General features: G+C 42.0%; 1 protein-coding gene across 1 annotated transcript; it reads right to left on the bottom strand.

Annotated features, from left to right (window-relative positions):
- Positions 1-10,760: 10,760 nt before the first annotated feature.
- On the bottom strand, positions 10,761-13,803 carry LOC108952032 (PRA1 family protein B1-like). Its single transcript, XM_065085810.1, has 2 exons — positions 12,987-13,803; positions 10,761-11,012 (listed from the first exon to the last, which is right to left on the bottom strand). Exon 1 carries the CDS (start codon positions 13,700-13,702, stop codon positions 13,019-13,021), a length of 684 nt encoding a protein of 227 aa, XP_064941882.1. The 5' UTR covers positions 13,703-13,803; the 3' UTR covers positions 10,761-11,012; positions 12,987-13,018.
- Positions 13,804-17,532: the final 3,729 nt, after the last annotated feature.

Here is a 17,532-nt window from a genome sequence, read left to right as displayed (position 1 = left end):
ATTTGGTCCAATCCAATTAGGGGCCAGCTAGGCCTATGTAAGAACTGTGTTGGGCCCAATAAGAAGCCCAAATAGTGCCCCAAGAAGTCTCACCGTCATGGCACAGTCTTCGAGACTATGTCAAGCGGTGGTACCGCCAGTCTGGGCGGTTGTACCACCACTAGCAGGGTACCAGGCTGTCACGGACAAACTTCTAAACAAGGTGTTTCATGTAATGCTTATGTATGTCCATGTCTTTTGGCATATTCATGCCTTGTACAACATGTAAAGGGGCGGCCAAAGGCTTAATAGTCCCATTTTAGTTGGGTTGGTGGCCTCTTTAGGCTTGTAAATAAAGGTTGTGTCATGTGGACACGTGCGAGAGATTTTCGGTCTGTAATAGACCATTTTACCCTTTGTTGTGCCACTGTTCAGAGCTTGTAAAAGTCTGTTTGTAATTTGCATTGTCTATGAAGTATTTTTCGGAGATATTTGCTTGTGGATCCCGATTGAGGCGTTCTCTCTAACCCGTTCTCTCTTTTGGTGGTCCTAAGGGACAAAGGGAGGCTTCGGGGAGGCTGACCTTTGCAGACGGACACGCAAGGGTGCCGCACGACTTAGGAAAAACCAGCTAAGTCCGTGACAAATGGTATCAGAGCGGGACAAGCACTCATAGAAACACTTAGCATGCAAACGTGGGGGACCTAGCGGGGCTGCGTTGAGGGCAGTCAGCACACGCGCGACCGTTTGGGGGAAACAACGGGCATGGAGATGTAGGGAAAAGGAGTCGCTCGGTGGAGCGGGCATCTGACATTGGCATTCAGAGGAATGGCCAACCCTTCGCGCAAGAGGCACCACGAGAACAGGTAAGCTTGGAAGAATGTGGAGCGTACAAAGGTTGGGATGGTTGAGTTTGAGCTACGGCTCAACGTTGACAACTATACTTGATGGTGCTCAAGGTAAGTGAGGCGCTTGGTAAAGGATGAGATCATCCAAGGTGGAATGAGTTGCTCAACGACCAAAAGAGTTATGCAAAGCTCACAGAGGTGAGGGGAATTGCTAACTCGAAGAATTTGGTACTCATGCATGGGCTTGTATGCGGACGATGGAATGTTTGTGGCCATCCCAAGGCGACCGAAACTCGGCGCCATGGAGCATTGAAACTTTCTCTTCGGCATGTGAAGGATACGTCCGTAGGAGGCTGAAGTGTGCAACGAGTTCAGCATGTTACTAGGCCTTGAGGGGTGCAGCGGGGACTGTATTGACGGGGAGTCACAATCTAGCAAGTGTGTTTATAGGAGGCAGAACAATGCACAGTTTGTTCAGCAGATCGGAGTAGTCCAAGGGGATAGTGGTCTCCCAAAACGAAGAGAGATGTTGCTCCAACGGGATAGTTATCCAGGAGGGATAAGTCCCGGCTCTCCAGAGGGAGAATCATGTGAGACGGACCTCACATGTTGAGGAGTACCTCAACAAACAACAACTCCACGAAGCTCGATGGACTGAGCAAGCGGCGAGGAGTTGTCGCATGATCTCGCTTGAGAGAATGCATTGGTGGATGCATTGTGAGATCAAGTGGGGGAGCGACCCAAAGCAACTTAAATGAAGGCACACTTGGAGTCGATGGGGAGATCGGACTCAAGGGAGGGCTGACCCGTGGAATGGTGGGCGCGAGGGCCACCATCGACTCAATGCAAAAACGAGGAGCGGAGCAACTTGGGTGTAACTTGGCGAAGTACCCAAGCCACATGAAGGGAGCCAGCATAGAAATTGGAACATGGAGCAGAGGCACAGTGCTTTTCTTAGACAGAGGTCAAGGACATGAACTCTTGCAGAGGCAAGAGTAGGATCATGTTGTTCCATGGGTCCTTCTTTCTAACGGAGCGGACTCATCTTGCATGGGGCCAAAGACGAAGGGAGCTTCTGGGCACATGCACCTTATCTCGGAGGAGCATTTGATGGAGGAACTAAGGCGACTCAATTTGCGGAGGCGAAGTTGGGTTCAGAAGGCCTTAGCACGGGGCAAGAGTACGCAGAGGCGGGTACTCTTGAAGAATATGCCACAGTGTTGCCATTCAAGTTGCCATGAAGGAAGCAGTGTGCAGCGGAGATTGTGCTGGTAGGGGCAGAGGCCCAGGATCCAGACAATGGTGCACAAATTACAGTGAAGTCGGTGAACTTCGGGAGCTACTAGGCGACGGACTGTCCTAGAGCGGTGCTTCATCTAGGTGTCACCCAAGAGTGGGTGAATGAAGGTCGATTGCCAAAGGAGCGAACAAAATCGAAGGTGGAGGAGACCCTACGATGTATTGGCAAAGGCCACACATGGAGGGTTCATAATTCGAGTTTATTCCACAAGGATCAGAATGCAATGGAGATGTCACCAGGAGGCGACATGGTGCAGCGGATCGTGGTGGAACAGTTCGTGGCAATGCGATATACACGACATAGTCCCGGGAGGGACTAGATCATATGGAGGTATGATCGGGAGCTATTGGGAGCTCCACTTCGGTGAACAACACGACGGCAAGAAGGGCTATGGATTCAAGGAGTGAAGGACATGGTACCGTAGAGGCGGGTCTTCCGTGCATGCATCGAATTTTACATCGGATGAAAACCTTGGTCATCAGCATATGGGGGTTGGGTTCCACCAAGGGAAAAGTTCGAATGCAAGTACCAGTGAGTTCCATGGGAGGAACTTGATCATGCAGAGGTATGATCGAAGCAGCTGGAGAGTTGGACTGCTCCAGAGCTCATATTCGCTTAAGGGAGCCCGGCAAGTCAGAGGACAAGGCCGAGTAAGCGAACGTTGCTACCAAGGAAGCTAAGGAGAACAGAATCGGTGCAAACCCTACAACGTGATGGCAGAGGCCATACATGGGAGTTGCAGTCTGTCTTTCCATCGACCAAACGGACTGCTTGGAGAACACAGAGGTGTTGAATCAGGGGGTCGAAAGGGGCGAGGAAGCGATGACGAGTCCAGAAGGACTTAGCTACCCAAAATCAAGCATTAGTTAGAATGGAGGTGGACTCAGAGGAGTGCCACGGAGACATATCTACTGATCGTGAAGAAAAGGGATGCAGATGCGAGGCGACGGATAGTAGGGCCATGGGCATGGCAGCGCCATGGTACCGCAGAGGCGGGACTTCCGTGAAAGTCATTGATCCCTTGCTCTCATGGAGGGAGAGCGCTTGGTCGTGAAAGGGGCCGAGGAGGTGAAGAATGCAGAGGCAATCTCCAAGTATCGAGATAAGGCTGAAGGGCAGAGGCCGAAGAACTTCGTAAGACCGGTGTCAATGTGCTTCTCATCAAGATAGCCGAAAGTGAAGGACTTCGGGTCATGCAAGAGTGCATAACCAAGGAACGAAGCAGGCAGTACGCGGTGCTGTACCTTTGCTACTCAGAGGAGTAGGCGGCAGGGTTGATGGAGAAGACGGTACAATCCCAAAGGCGACCAAACCTATGAGAGAATTACTCCAAGTTGGGGTGAAAACTTCCTGCATTCCAGAAGTTCAATGGCATTGAGAAGGTGAATCATAGTAACTAACTCAACGCAAGGAGTGCAAACACTTCAAGTGCTTCAGAAGTGTAAGCAAAGAGCAGGCGAAGGCTAGTAACCAGCTCGATGCATGGAGTACAACCTCGAGGAGGCGGGCGAAGTCAAGTAACCTTTGCCTTCTCAACTCTTAAGAGAATGGGTGAAACCGAGTACCCCAATTCTCTTATCTATCCAGCAGAGGAGCTCTGCATAAGTTCAAAGATCCTTCGAAGATAATGGAAGACAATAGTTGTCAAATCCTCACCAACGGTGATCAGTGCTACTGAGAGTAGATTGTCCGCTTCATTTCCCAACGAAATGTCAATCGAAAGCGGAAGTGATGCGAACCTACTTGGATGTGACAACTAAGTGAAAGAAGAGTCAATGAGCAAATGTTGTGGAGGAAGGACCCAAAACTTCAGAAGTTTGCGAGACGATGCTCGTTAAAGCTCCAACAAGCATCCACCTAGTTCAAGCAGCATGAGAAATTCGAGAGACTGGCGCAGTAGGGATGGTCTTTTCTTTCATCTGGGGGATCCGTAGGAATCAACAAGGATCAACACAACTCAACCAACCCCACACCAGAGTCAGAGTCATTGGTGAGTTGAAGCAGCATGGCGGATCAAAGGTTCGACTACTCAAAAACAGCAGCAGAGAGCAGCAAGGAGCCAAGAGGCGCATTATAGTTGGAGCAGAAGATTGAAGACTCAGCAAAGGCGAGGAGTTGCAGTGTCGACAAAGGCTTCAACGAGGACGTCGAAGGAATAAGTGGGGGAGAATGTCACGGACAAACTTCTAAACAAGGTATTTGATGTAATGCTTATGTATGTTCGTGTCTTTTGGCATATTCATACCTTGTACAGCATGTAAAGGGGCGGCCGAAGGCTTAATAGTCTCATTTTAGTTGGGTTGGTGGCCTCTTTAGGCTTGTAAATAAAGGTTGTGTCATGTGGACACGTGCGAGAGATTTTCGGTCTATAATGGACCATTTTACCCTTTGTTGTGCAACTATTCAAAGCTTGTAAAAGTCTGTTTGTAATTTGCATTGTCTATGAAGTGTTTTTTGGAGATGTTTGCTTGTGGATCCCGATTGAGGCATTCTCTCTAACCCGTTCTCTCTTTTGGTGGTCCTAAGGGACAATGGGAGGCTTCGGGGAGGCTGACCTTTGCGGACGGACACGCAAGGGTGCCGCACGACTTAGGCAAAACCAGCTAAGTCCGTGACAAGGCGGTGGTACCACCAGTCTGGGTGGTGGTACCGCCCAACACTACCCCCCAAGTGGTGGTACTGCCAGACCTAGGCGGTGGTACCGCCCAAGGCAGTGTCAGTGTCAGGCTGACACTAAGCGGTGGTACCGCCCGTGCTCGGGGAACCCGGGATGGGAAAGTTTTATGCTCCAATTTTGAATCAACTTAAAGCCTATAAATATCCCTCTCATCCCTGGTTAAAATACACAAGCACAAAGAGTTTAAAAAGAAAGAAACGCTGCTAAAATCTTGTGCAATCTCCTCTCCCTCTTCTAAGTGTTAGACTAGTTTGAGAGAGGAGTAAGTGAGTACCTATAAGGGTTATCTTCTAAACCCGTGAAAAGGAGAAGAGGGGTGTAAAAGGTGATTGGTCTTCGCATATTGAAGGAATGCCTCTAGTGGACGCCGGTGACCTCGTTAGAGGAGGAAGCCGAAAGTGAATGTAGGTCACGTTGACCGAACCACTCTAAAATCTTGTTTGCATTTCCTTTGTGCAATTTATCTTTACTGCAAACCTCTTTACTCGCTTACTGCTTTCAATACATTTATAAACAGGTTTAAGTTAAGATCTTTACGAAAAGGTTTTCGTTGGAAATGATTTTTATCGAATGAAATTTTAATCGAGATGTAATCTTTCCGCTGCACTAATTCACCCCCCCTCTTAGTACCGACTCTTGATCCTAACAATTGGTATCAGAGCCTCGTGATTTCTTAGTTGGTTTAAACCCAAATAGAAATGGTTCATTTCAGCTTTCAAGAGGGTCACTCTCTCATTCGTCCTCCCTTTTTCAATGGGACGAACTATACTTATTGAAAAACTCAAATGAGAGTTTTCTTGCTTTCTTTAGATTTGAACTTATGGAACATTGTCGAATCCGGTTTTAAAATGTCTTCTCTTCTAATGAAAGATTGGAATGATTTGGAGAAGAAGACATTTTCTTTAAATGCTAAAGCTATGAATGCTCTATTTTGTGCTTTAGATAAAAATAAATTTAATCGGGTTTCTTTGTGTGAAACGATCTTCGATATTTGGCATATTCTCGAAATCACACACGAAGGCACGAATAGAGTTAAAGATTCTAAGATTAACCTTTTGATGCACGATTTTGAGATATTTTGTATGGAACCAAGAGAGACTATTGGAGATATGTACACCCATTTTACATATGTCGTCAATATTCTAAAAGCACTTGGTAGCTTTTCGAATTTTGAACTCGTTAACAAGATTTTGCGCTCACTTTCTAAAACTTGGGATTCAAAAGTAATTACTATTCAAGAATCAAAAATTTTAATTACTTTTTTGATCGAAAAACTAATAAGATCTTTGATGACCTATGAAATGACGTACAATGTAGGGAAGAACTCAAGAACCACCTTCCAAAGAATATGAAGGATTTCGAACTTAAAACATTTGAAGACCACTCGAGCATAAACTCAAGTGGTGGTGAACTTGAACTCACTAAGAAATTTAATAAGTTCATAAAATAAAAATTAAAGAACAAAAAGAACGTAACTACTTGCTTTGAACGCAAGAAGAAGAACAAAAATTAGGATGAATCGAGCTCCTCCGAAGACAAGGAGAAACTCAAGAAAGGCGAAGTGGCAAACTATGCCTTAACAACTTTTGACGATGAGGTAATCGAAACCCCATTAATTTACTCGAAATTACATGATGCTTTTCATGATACATTTTTTTTAATTTAGTTTAGAATTATTTTTTCTTGAAAATTGCATGTTTAAAAATGAAAATGTAAAAATTATGATCATGCTAGTAATTTTGAAAATGATAATGAAATTGTATGTTTTATGTTAATGGAATAAAATGTTAGATTTAAATCTAATGATGATCCTATAAATATTTTTTTAAGAAGTAATAATGTGTATCATGTTGATTTCCAATGTTATTTTTCGATTTTGATTAAATGAAATCATGTTTGATTTGAAGTAATGCATAATGATGTAATGAAAATATTAAATATTTTGATACCATGATTGATGACTTTATGCATGAGGTTTTAAAGTTATACATGATTTTTGTGATTTATTGGTCTTGATGGTTTTTATGACGAAATTCACTTTTCGATCCTAAAAGTTGATGCATATTTTTATTTGCAATAAAAAGATAAACGTATACTTGTATGAAACCAATAACTTAAGATGAAACATCTCTATCTTATTGATTTTTCGATAAAAGATTAATGAATCCATATATATTATGCTTTTGTGAATCTCTTGGACTATGAAAATGATTTGATGAATTTGAATGAGTTTTATCGAAATCATAATCTCTCATGAAATCTTTTATATGAATCAAGATTTTTCATGATCTCCTAAGAATTCTTTACGTTATTTATTTAAGAGGAGATTTGTTAAAATGAATCACGATTTCTCTTGATTTTTTGGAATTATAATTTTTATGATTCATAATGAATTAAGAGATATTATACATGAATCAAGATCATTTATGTGTTCTCTCATAACATCTCTTAAGGTTTATGACTTAAATTTTCTTATGTAAAATTCTTTGAATTTATGAAGTATATCTCATCATCAAGTTCTTTTTGATATTCTTCATATGATGATATGAATGCATGAAACATTCATGATATTATTTTGATGCATACAATGATGAAATATTCATGATGAAAAATTGTTTTGATATTCATGACTTGATTTTTCATTTTTGTTACCTTACCTTTGTTATAATTTGAAAATTGATGTAAAGGGTCTTCCCTTCTTTTTGACAATGACAAAGGGGGAGCAAAACTTGCTAGAAAGCAAATTTGTTAGTTTGCACAATTCGAAAAGAGGCAAACTTGCTAGCTTGCTAATCTCAAAAAGAAAGCAAGAAGTGTTATCTTGCAAATCTCAAGAGAAGCAATGTTTGCCAAGTTACACATTTCAAAAAGAGGCAAAATAGTCCATCTTGCACATCTCAAAAGATGTAAAATTTTACTAACTTTTTTATGTGTAAAATTTGATAGCTTGCATACTATAAATTTGCATACCAAAAGTGCTATCTTGCCTATCTCAAGATGCAAAACATGCTAACCTGCACTTTACAACGGAAGCAAAATTGCTAGCTCAAACATTGCAAAGGAAGCAAAAAATTGCTAGCTTGCAACTTGTATATTTCAAGAAGCAAGTGTTGTTTCTTGAACATCTCAAAACTGCTAGCTCGCATGTTCTAAAATGTTGTAAAATTTACTAGCTTATATGTTATAGAAATTGCTATCTCACTACCTTGCATATCTATGATGATATCAAAATTGCATGATGGTAGAACTTCAAGATTTATTATGCAATGATTTGAAACTATTATGTCAAACATCTAGAAAGTGGATCTTTTCCTTTTTGTTGATGACATAGGGGGAGAAGTATGTTGATGTCATGCATGATTTGATCATGACATTTTGCTTGGATTTTTGAATCCGAGAGTTTCTATCAATACGGCATATTGACAGTGGGAGTTTGTTTAAACTTTGGAAGTTAAGGTTAACTCTGTCGTCGATTGGTTGTCATCATCAAAAAGGGCGAGATTGTTGAATCTCGTATTTTGATGATGAAACCAATTGATATGTGTTTATGTTTTAATCTGTATTTTAAGTGACGCGGGATGCTTCGATCATGATGAGACAATTAAAGCAGAAAAAATCATATTGGGCCGGAGGAACATGTCAGAAGATTGAACGTCGGGCTAGTGGATCGGTCGACGTATCGACAAAAGGCTTCAGGCCATGGATTCGAGTATCGGGCCAAGAAGAGCGGATATTGCGCCAAGGATATCGGAGTTGCGAAGTCAACTAGTCGATTGGGCAATAGGCCGCAAGAGAGGACGATGCACCGAAGTATCGGACGAAGCATCGAGGGACCAATGACATGTCGGGCAACTTGATTAATGCTTAGTATTAATAGTATAGATCGAAGTGTGTTTTTACATGTGCAGGATTAACTACGATAGCAAGGCATGAAGAAAAATGAAGTCCTAGAGTCAAGGACGCGATTACATTGGGAGTTCGAGAGTTCGTCGGAAGTCCAGATGTTCGTCGGAAGTTCTGGAGGAACTAGCCGAGAAGTCTCAGAGCTTGCTAGAGAAGCTCGTCGAAACTCGCCAAGAAGATCATCGTGAAGTCTAGAAGTTCGCCGAAAGAATAGATATAGGGACTTGTTTTGCTTAGCAAATATCTTAGGATTTCGTAGTTAGCACATAATTGGGATTGGATTTGGGCCAACCCAATTAGGGGCCAGCTAGACCTATGTAAGAACTATGTTGGGCCCAATAAGAAGCCCAAACGGTACCCCAAGAAGTCTCACCGTCGTGGCACAATCTTCGAGACTATGTCAAGCGGTGGTACCGCTGAGCACTGCCCCTCAGGCAGTGGTATGCTAGACCTGGGTGGTGGTACCGCCCAAGGTAGTGTCAGTATTAGACTGACACTGGGTGGTGGTACCGCCCAAGGTAGTGTCAGTGTTAGATTGACACTGGGCGGTGGTACCGCCCAACGCAGACGGTAGTACCGCACGTGCCCGGGGAACCCGGGATGGAAAAGTTATAGGCTCTAAGTTTGAATCAACTTGAAGCCTATAAATACCCCTCTCATCCCTGGTTAAAATACATAAGCACAAAGAGTTAAAAAAAAAAAAAGAAACACTACTAAAATCTTATGTATTCGCCTCTCCCTCTTCTAAGTGTTAGACTAGTTTGAGAAAGGAGTAAGTGAGTGCTTGTAAGGGTTATCTCCTAAACCCGTGAAAAGGAGAAAAGGGGTGTAAAAGATGATTGGTCTTCGCCTATTGAAGGAAGGCCTCTAGTGGACGCCAGTGACCTCGTCGAAGGAGGAAGCCAAAAGTGGATATAAGTCATGTTGATCGAACCACTCTAAAATCTTGTTTGCATTTCCTTTGTGCAATTTATCTTTACTGCAAACCTCTTTAATCGCTTACTACTTTCATTACATTTACAAACGGGTTTCAAGTTAAGATCTTTACGAAAAGATTTTCATCGGAAACGGTTTTTATCGAACGAAATTTTAATCGAGACGTAATCTTTCCACTGCACTAATTCACCTCCCCTCTTAGTGCTGACTCTTGATCCTAACACAGTGTACTCACATAGCACAACGTACTCCGAGCCAAATATAACAGCGGGTGGAGTTAGCAGCCGACCAGTCACGAATTCCTCTGTCGAGGCTGGGTGCGAAAGCATAGAGTGCGCTGAGATCACTAGGGCTACTACACTGATACCATGTTAAAAATAAAATATGAAGATATTCTTGAGTTTGAAACAATACCCCTATTTATACATGTAAGAAGAGAGAATTTTTCTCAACAGAGAAAAATTTTTTCTCAATAAATTTATGATATTTCCTTATGTAGTTGAGGAGATCTTGAATATTATTGAGGGAGATCTCGAGAGACCTTGATTGTTATCATAAATTACCACAGATGCGCTACAGTGAAATATACAGAGAACAATAGATATTCACTCTCATATTTATTAGGTAAGGTAACAGCTATTCAGCGTAACAGTTATCCACACAATGACTTCCCAGTTGACACGCGTTTGCTGGGCTCTCTCGACCGCGTCGACTATCACCCTTATCCATATATATCATCCCCGCAAGGTATTGTGGATGACGATCAATGGTTCTTTTTGGGCATTCCTGCTCTCATGTACATCATCGGATAATGTATACACTTTAAAGGTTTTTTATCGGAGATTTTTATTTTCCTCCGTCAACTTCGTGTTAAATATTTTGATTATCCATAAAAACGTACTCTATTTAAAATTTCAAATAATCACGTATGAAGGCTTTCTAGTTAAGTTTTATGCGGAAGTTAGCTTGCATTGAAGCGACCACGCTGATAATATTGCATACTTTTAATTTTCCATGCAATTAACTGTTCTTTATTTCTATTTTAGCTTGCTATATCAACCATTTTGTGCAGTGATTATAATGCTGGATGAGTAATGGTGTGATAACCCAAAGAGGAGAATTGAAGTGCACGGTATTTTGGTCTGTTTTCGAGCCCATGAATGCTATCTTCGCTAGTGGGACTTGCACCATTTTACAATTCATCATTTCACTGAACTCTTCATTTCCTGTTGGAATCATGTGCAACTTGCATCCACACTTGTTAGTCTCTGCAGCACTCTTGGGAACCCGATCACACATGGCGGTAGCAGCAAACTGCAGGACGTGCTGATGATTCTTCTTAGCAGGAGATTCAACCAAACCACAGTTTCTGCACACAGCACGTGCGGTGAAGAGAGAAAAGCAGATAATCTTTTAAAAGATGGTGTATACTAGGAAATCAGAAACAGTACAAAGCGCGGCCATAGATTAAGTGCGACAACCTTTTCACATGACAAAAACATAAATTCCTTCCGTCGTTTTCCCAACCCAACACAAGTTTTTACCCCCACAACATTTTCATTCGTGAACTTATTCTTTGTTATTTATATATCAATGCTCAATTTTGAAGAGAAAGAAAACAAAAGTTTATTATGCAGTGACAGCATGACCTACAGATACTGTTCAAATTACATAATGTTGAAATCACAAAACGTGTGTGCTTTCACCTGATAGAGATCAATGACAACGAATGAAGCATAGCCAGGACATACTGGAAATAATGGCTCATTCTGGACTAATTTTTCACGCAAATATCTAGCAGAAAAGAGAAGACCTGTAGGACGAAGAGAAGAGAAGAAACAACATAAAAGATCATTCAATCCAAGCCATTGAGTTGTCTTTCAACCGTATGTTATGATTGTCGTGACGCAGTTAGCATTGACGAATAGGTATTTCTGGTTATGTAGATGCATGTACACAGTAATAATCATGTTTGAGTTGCATAAAAAAATAGAAATCCTGTTTCAGGAACTCCAAAATGGGAAGCATGTGCACAAAGCCATACATAGGTCACTGGAAAAAGTTGAATGGTTGAGATGTTGACTCCAGGTAGAGAACAAAGCCGAAACCTATTAGCACATACCATTATGATCACAAAAAGGCACAATCTATTAGCATAAAACGTTATGATCACATATGTGATCAGTGAACCAAACAAATGCCCCTAGAAGATCCAGTACCTCACAAGAAAACTTTGTATGACACTCTGTTGTGTCTCAGAAACACAACATCACTCTAAGAATATGCCAAATCCACAGCTTTTACTGTCTAATCAAACATAGACAGCAGATGGCAGAGATTTACTCTCAGTATAATGTTGTATAAGACTTTCACGGGGAATAAGCCTACATGCATCATATTAAACTGGGAAACCCACCCCCATCAGTTTTGACCTATAACAACATAAAGACGGTCTATTGTAATCACATCCTCTTGACTTCCAACTATTCTTTAAATGGTTACAAAAGTTATAAATTATTTTGATTCCCTAACCTATATCTGAAATCAAAAGCCTACTCCATCAGTTTTGAACTATAACATAAAGAAGATCTACTGTAATCACATCTTCTCAACTTCCAACTATTATGTCAATGGTTACAAAAGTTAGAATTCATTTTGATTCCCTAACCTATATCTGAAATCAAAGACGATATATCTAGGACAGGTTGAGATCCAATTTCTTCCCAAAAAAAAAGCCTAATCAAAGAATTCATCAATCAATGGAAAATTTAGTTTGTTAACTTGAGTAACAAATATGTAATAGAGATACGATATTCTTACATCAAATCGAAGAGTTCTCCAAGTTACAAGCTAGGAAACTTACTAATTCCTAAGAAAATGAATAGCTGGAGACTTGAATCGCAGCTTCTGCTTGTGAGTTTAGTAATACATATAACAGATAGGACTTCATTAGTCAACTCTAGATCTTATTTTCCAACTACAATTTCAAATCTGCATCTGAAGTTGAATAAATCTACTTATCGGAGATAGAAATAGATATCAGATCTAGCTATCAATTAGCATTTCCACAGGCCACGATAAACATTGTAGCCAGAGATATCTCATACCCAAAAAGGAGAATGTTAAGATGAAAAAAGAAGATCCGAATCTTATCGTAAGATCCAAATCATATGGGTTACATATGTAACAAGCAACAGATGAACTATCAAAGAACGATGGTACAAAGTACTGTAAGCAATCATAACCAAAGAAATTAACAACTTATAGTCTGATGTATGTATATAGACCAAAAGTAATAGCTCGAAGAAACCCTAGAACAGAAAAAGAACGCAATAAAAAGAACCTCATCGCAGCCAAGAGCTTCGAATCGGCATATCACACATGGGCAGCACCGACGACGGCGGGGCCCGCCGTGGCTCCGCCAAGAAAGGATAAGAGCCCTCCAGCGGCGCCTGTCTCCTGTTCATCGAGGAATAGATCGTCCGGGACGTGGAAAGCCCCATGTACACCGACGACGGTCGCACCGGCGACCAAGGCTGAGATCAGAAGCGACCCGACGGAGGTGAGGAAGATAACGAAGACAGTCATGAGGACAAGACCGGCGAGAGTCTCGCGGTCGGAGAAGGTGCGGCCCATGATGACGAGCGGCTGATCGGAGGGGCGGAAGAGGAGGAGGAGGCACCAGGCGGCAAGGAGGGAGAGAAGGACGAGGAGGGAAAAAGGATTGGTTATGAGGGAGATGGCGAGGACGGCTGCGATGACAGCCGCGTAGTTGACGCGGAAGTAGGCGAGGTTCTTGCGGAGGCGGGAGGCGGCGTCCGCGAGGGAATCTGGACGGGAGAAGGCGGAGCGGTCGGCGAGCTCCGACCAAGGGCGGCGGTTGGAGAGGGAGCGGTGGATGGAGTCGGAAAGGCGGGAGAGGAAGATGCGGAAGGCCGGGGTTGCAACCGGGGCCCCTGAAGACGCAGCGGCGGCGGGGACTGGGGCGCCCGGGGCGGCGGTGGAGGATGGTGGGTTGAAGACGGGGAGAGGAGGAGGAGAAGGGGCAGAGGACATCATCGCTAAGACTTGGGTGAAAATTGAGGCGAGGTTCGAGGAATCTTGAGATCGCTTCCCTTATGGGTGTCAACTTCGCTTGCCCTTCAGATGAAGCAAGGCGGTGAGCCTCGGTACAGTGGTTCGAGGAGCATCGTGAATCAAAGTTAACGTGATCCTTAAGGCATAGATCTACGGTCAGGATCTGAAAGAACGTGCTTTGTGGTGGCAACCATGGTTTGGAAATCCAGGATTTGAAATTGCGCGTCGGTGCAACCAACCAATAGTATCAACTTTGGACCAAAATTCAAACGGAGTATGATCAATCCACAGGTGCAGGGAGCCCGGATCTCAAAGTTCGATGGACGCAGATCACTCTTGGACACTGGGTACGGAGACGAACCAAACCACGCAGTTACTTCGCCGAGCTGCTAGTAATGATCAATTGCGTATGCCCAACCAGTCTTATGGGTATACTCATTTATCGATTTTGTTGGGTCCAGCCCATATGTGGGTTTGGACAAATTGGGCCTATTGAGCCCAAATCACTAATTAAGGTGAAGTAAGGTAAATTAGGGCATGCAGGAAAAATGGCGTGCAGCGTGCAGCGTGCAGCGTGCAGCGTGCAGGGTGCAGCGTACATGCACAGTGAACAACGACGGCGTGCAGAGAGAAATAGAGAGAGAAAGTAAGGTTTCTGAGTTTTCTGCTTGACGATCGGTGGCCAAACGTTGTCAGTTTCGGCCCAAATTTTATGTGGAGAATCCTTGCAGCAAACTCTACAATCCTAACGGTGTTGATCTGCGGTTTACCCTCTCTAAGGTACTTTCCTGCGATATCCACTTTGTGAGACCTAGAATTCTCTTTGGAGGAGATTCACCTATGTGATGAAGATATGATATTCTTGAGCCAAGATCTATGTTCTTGATGTTATTCTGATCCTCTAGTTATTCTAGAGAAGACCTACTGTAAACCTGTTATCATCATTATTGATAGTAGAAGTTTGAGGTGGACTACGGTCCCGTGGTTTTTTCCACATTGGGTTTTCCACGTTAAAAAGATTTGGTCTCACTGTGTGATTGATTTATTGCTCTATTATTTATGCTGTGCTGATTGATATTTTCATTTGGATATCAAGTTGGTATTTTGATGAGGAACCTATTTTGATACACAAAGAGGGAAAGAATTATTCCGCATTAACAGGTTTCTTCCCAACAAGTGGTATCAGAGCATCAGGTTGTTTGGTGCTAGTTTTCTTGTGTGATTGAAATGGAGCAATCAGATGGTATGATTAAATTGAACTCATCAAATTATTCCACTTGGAGGCGTCTGATGGAAGATTTGCTCTATTGCAAAGATTTGTATAAGCCTATCAAGGTTAAAGATAAACCTTCTATTATGGACGATGAAGAATGGGAAGTTCAACATAGAAAAGCTATTGCCTATATTAGAAGATGGATGGATATAAACTTGCATGAGCATATTTCAGATGAAACCAGAGCTGATGTTGTTTGGCAAAGGTTAGAAAATCTTTTTGCGAAAAAGACAGTGGGAAATAGAATTTCTCTCCTCAGAAGGCTTGTAAATTTGAAGTATAAAGATGGTGGTAACATTATTGAGCACATAAGCCTATTTCAGAGTCTTGCAAACAAGTTGGTTGCTATGAAAATGAATATAGATGATGAGATGCAGGGATTATTACTTCTCAGCTCTTTACCAGAAAGTTGGGAAACGTATGTGGTGACTATTTGTAACTCCACGCCAGAGGGGACTCTAACCATAGATATGGTTAAAGACAGTTTGCTAAATGAAGATGCAAGAAGGAAAGAACAGGGTGAATCTTCTTCTGGTGCATTTGTTACTGAAAAACAAGAAAGACGTGGAAGAAGTCATAGCAGAAATCCATATGGTTATAGAGGAAGATCCAAGTCTAGAAGAGATATCAAATGTTTTCACTGTAACAGACCAGGTCACATGAAGAAAGAGTGTAGGTTTTGGAAGCGAGAACAGAATGAAATGAAGAAAAATGAGAAAGAGACCAATACAGTTGCTGCTGAAGGTAATATCACTATTGTCTGTGATGAAGGTTGTGTTAGCCTTGTAGCTCAGGACAGTAATTGGGTAATTGACTCTGGTGCTTCATTTCATGTTACTTCTCATGGTGATTTCTTTAGATCTTACACTGCTGGTGATTTTGGTAATGTCAGAATGGGAAACAATGGTACATCTAAGATTGTGGGTATTGGAGATATTTGCTTGGAGACCAGTATTGGGAGCAAATTGATACTCAAAGATGTAAGGCATGTTCCAGATATTCGTCTTAACTTGATATCTACAGGTAGACTTGATGATGAGGGCTTTGCACATTATTTTGGTGAAAGTAAATGGAAACTCACTAAAGGTTCTCTAATTGTGGCAAAAGGAAAGAAGATTAACTCTTTTTATGTCATGGAAGCTAAGCTACACAAAGGAGAGATTAATGCAATTCGAAAAGGTGAAAGTATAGATCTTTGGCATAAGAGGCTTGGACATATCAGCGAGAAGGGACTTCAAACTCTTGCTAGAAAGCAGTTCTTACCAGAGTTGCAAGGTACATCTCTTAAATCTTGTGATCATTGCTTAGTTGGAAAAACACATAGAGTTGCATTTCAGACATATCCATCATCTAGAAGATCTGATGTTATTGATTTAGTTCATACTGATGTTTGTACTATGCAAACTAGAACTCTTGGAGGTGCTCTTTATTTTGTTACTTTTATTGATGACCATTCTAGAAAAGTTTGGGCTTTTGCTTTGAAATCTAAAGACCAGGTACTCGATGCTTTCAAGGAGTTTCATGTTAGTGTTGAAAGGGAAACTGGCAGAAAGCTAAAGTGTGTTCGATCAGATAATGGTGGCGAGTACAGGGGTCCTTTTGAGAATTATTGCAGGTTCCATGGTATCAGGCTTGAGAAAACAGTTCCTAAAACTCCTCAGCAGAACGGTGTGGCAGAAAGGATGAACAGAACCATTGAAGAAAGGATTAGGTGTATGCTTTCCCATGCCAAGTTACCAAAGTCATTTTGGGGGGAGGCTATGAGAACTACAGTTGATCTGATAAATCTTTCTCCATCAGTTCCTCTGCTAGGTGATGTTCCAGAGAGAGTATGGAGAGGAAAAGATATATCTTATAATCATTTGAGAGTCTTTGGGTGTAAAGCATTTGTTCATATTCCCAAAGATGAGAGGTCTAAGCTTGATAATAAGGCAAAAGCATGTATCTTCTTAGGATATGGTCATGAAGAGTTTGGGTACAGATTATGGGATCCAGTGAACAAGAAGATTATTAGAAGCAGAGATGTTGTGTTTCTTGAAGACCAATTGTTTGATGATGGTGATAATGTTGAGAAGCCAGAAACCTCTGTTTATATTCCTTGGAGTTTGGGTCCAGTTCCTTCACCTGTAGTTCATGATGATCATGGGGGAGATGAACAAGAAGATAGTGGTGAGAATACCAGTCATGATACACCTACAGTTGATGATGCTGAACCAACTGAACAGGCACCTCCACCACCAGTTGAGATTCCATTAAGAAGATCCACTAGAGAGCGACAACCCTCTACCAGATATCCTCCACATGAGTATGTTATGCTTACTGACGGGGGAGAGCCAGAAACTTACCAAGAAGCTATTCTACATGAGAATAAGAATGAGTGGGTTAATGCCATGCAAGAAGAGATGAGATCCTTGCTTAAGAACCACACCTATGACTTGGTAAAGTTGCCTAAAGAGAAGAAAGCTCTCAAGAATAAGTGGGTTTACAAATTGAAGACTGAAAGCAATAGCTCACAACAGAGATACAAGGCACGACTAGT

This window comes from Musa acuminata, chromosome BXJ1-10, assembly GCF_036884655.1.
Source record: "Musa acuminata AAA Group cultivar baxijiao chromosome BXJ1-10, Cavendish_Baxijiao_AAA, whole genome shotgun sequence".
NCBI classification, from domain to species: domain Eukaryota; kingdom Viridiplantae; phylum Streptophyta; class Magnoliopsida; order Zingiberales; family Musaceae; genus Musa; species Musa acuminata.
This window is presented reverse-complemented; position numbering and strand designations above follow the sequence as displayed.

What these genes read in the sequence shown, in the direction of transcription:
- LOC108952032 (XM_065085810.1), bottom strand. Translation starts at nt 13,702, where the DNA reads ATGATGTCCTCTGCCCCTTCTCCTCCTCCTCTCCCCGTCTTCAACCCA.